Source organism: Aphanomyces invadans (genome assembly GCF_000520115.1).
Source record: "Aphanomyces invadans strain NJM9701 unplaced genomic scaffold supercont1.90, whole genome shotgun sequence".
Taxonomy (NCBI): domain Eukaryota; phylum Oomycota; class Saprolegniomycetes; order Saprolegniales; family Verrucalvaceae; genus Aphanomyces; species Aphanomyces invadans.
This window is the reverse complement of record NW_008580235.1, coordinates 31,330-32,724: the sequence shown is the minus strand read 5'-3', so window position 1 is coordinate 32,724 and position 1,395 is coordinate 31,330. Positions and strand designations below refer to the sequence as shown.

At 47.7% G+C, this 1,395-nt stretch overlaps 1 protein-coding gene across 1 annotated transcript; it reads right to left on the bottom strand.

Annotated features, from left to right (window-relative positions):
* Positions 1-238: 238 nt before the first annotated feature.
* On the bottom strand, positions 239-703 carry H310_14799 (hypothetical protein; the record flags this gene model as incomplete). Its single annotated transcript, XM_008882729.1, has 2 exons — positions 239-262; positions 395-703. 2 exons carry the CDS (start codon positions 701-703, stop codon positions 239-241), a joined length of 333 nt encoding a protein of 110 aa, XP_008880951.1.
* Positions 704-1,395: the final 692 nt, after the last annotated feature.

Sequence of the window (1,395 nt, the reverse complement as noted above, 5' to 3'; positions counted from 1 at the left end):
TCCATATAACCTGGAGTACCACTTTGTCGAGTTTTTATCAAGTTGACTGTAGCATCGTAACTCTTGGTGCCCCAAACGAAAGTTGCATAGGAGATCTTCCAAAGAAGACAGACCCGGCCAATGAAGTTCTCAACAATGACACGGTCGGACGAGATGTTGGCATTTCGTTCAAGGTCAACGCGATCGAGTGTACCGTTGGTGGGACGCTTCTTGGGGTGGACGGCACGAGCGACTGCAGTCAGGCCGACGTAGCCTTTGTCAACTAACACAGCCCACGAAGAAGGGAAGTCTTGGAAAAGGTCACCGTTGTCATTGATTGTTGACTCACCCGCGGTCTTCTGTAGGACAGCATAGTGGACCTAGAGTCGATCGCGGAACATTGTAGATCGGATACCGACCCTGGCTCGTGCGCACTCATGTCGACAAGGAGACCTTCAGGTGAGACAGATGCCTCGATCTTGAGACCGTATAGTTTATGCTTGACACTGAAGTAGTGCTTTTGCTCGCCAAAACGACCAGTTGGGCGGTTGGATGGCTGGAACTTGACGTCAGTTGCGTATTTCGCGTACGGATTGTTCCGAAAGAGGGATCCCTTTTCTCGAAGCTCGGCCATGGTTGGCATGGTCACATAGTGCTCGTACAGAACAGGTTGGACCGACTCAATGACACGCATGACCATTTTTTCGAGCGTAGGTGCTTTCATGCCAAAAAAAGCCGAGGGCGTGCTTTTCCCATGAGAGGTAGTGCTTCAACGACAAGCGTCACGAAGAAGGCGTCCTTGGGGGTGGTTTTCGATTTTCGTCCACGAATTTCGTTCCATCGCGATGACAAGGTACTCTCAATTACAGACCAAATGGTTTCAAATTCATTAGGACTGAAGTTGGTCAAAATTCTGAAGCCCTCGGAGCCGCTTTCTTCAATGGCCTTGTCCTTGATTGGGTGTGGGTAGTCCGCTCCTTCCTCGGCCTCTTCGGTCTCACGACCGAACTCATTGAGGCTTTCTTCAAGGAAGAACCGGTCGGAAGCGTTCTGGGCGTTCAGTCGCTCAAGCAAGGACGTGAAGTCGGTGCGCACCATTGAGTGGATAGTATTGTGTTCTTTTAAAGCAATGCATGTGCACGCATTTTCCTTTTGGTTGGTTGTAATGCATTCATCTCTCTATATTTGAGTATTTTCGTTTTTGCCATGGATAATGATCAAATTATAGATCACTTCCAAATTATCTCGATCTTTTAGCGGTGACTCCATCTTTGTGGTAAACATTTCGTCTAACCCTTATCTGTATATTTTTGATCTATTTTTTCGTCATTTCCAGTATATTTGCAGGTATTTCCATTACATTGGTGTTCGTGATCAGTCCCTGTGTTTTTGACTCGAAGGCCTATTGCGGGGGAC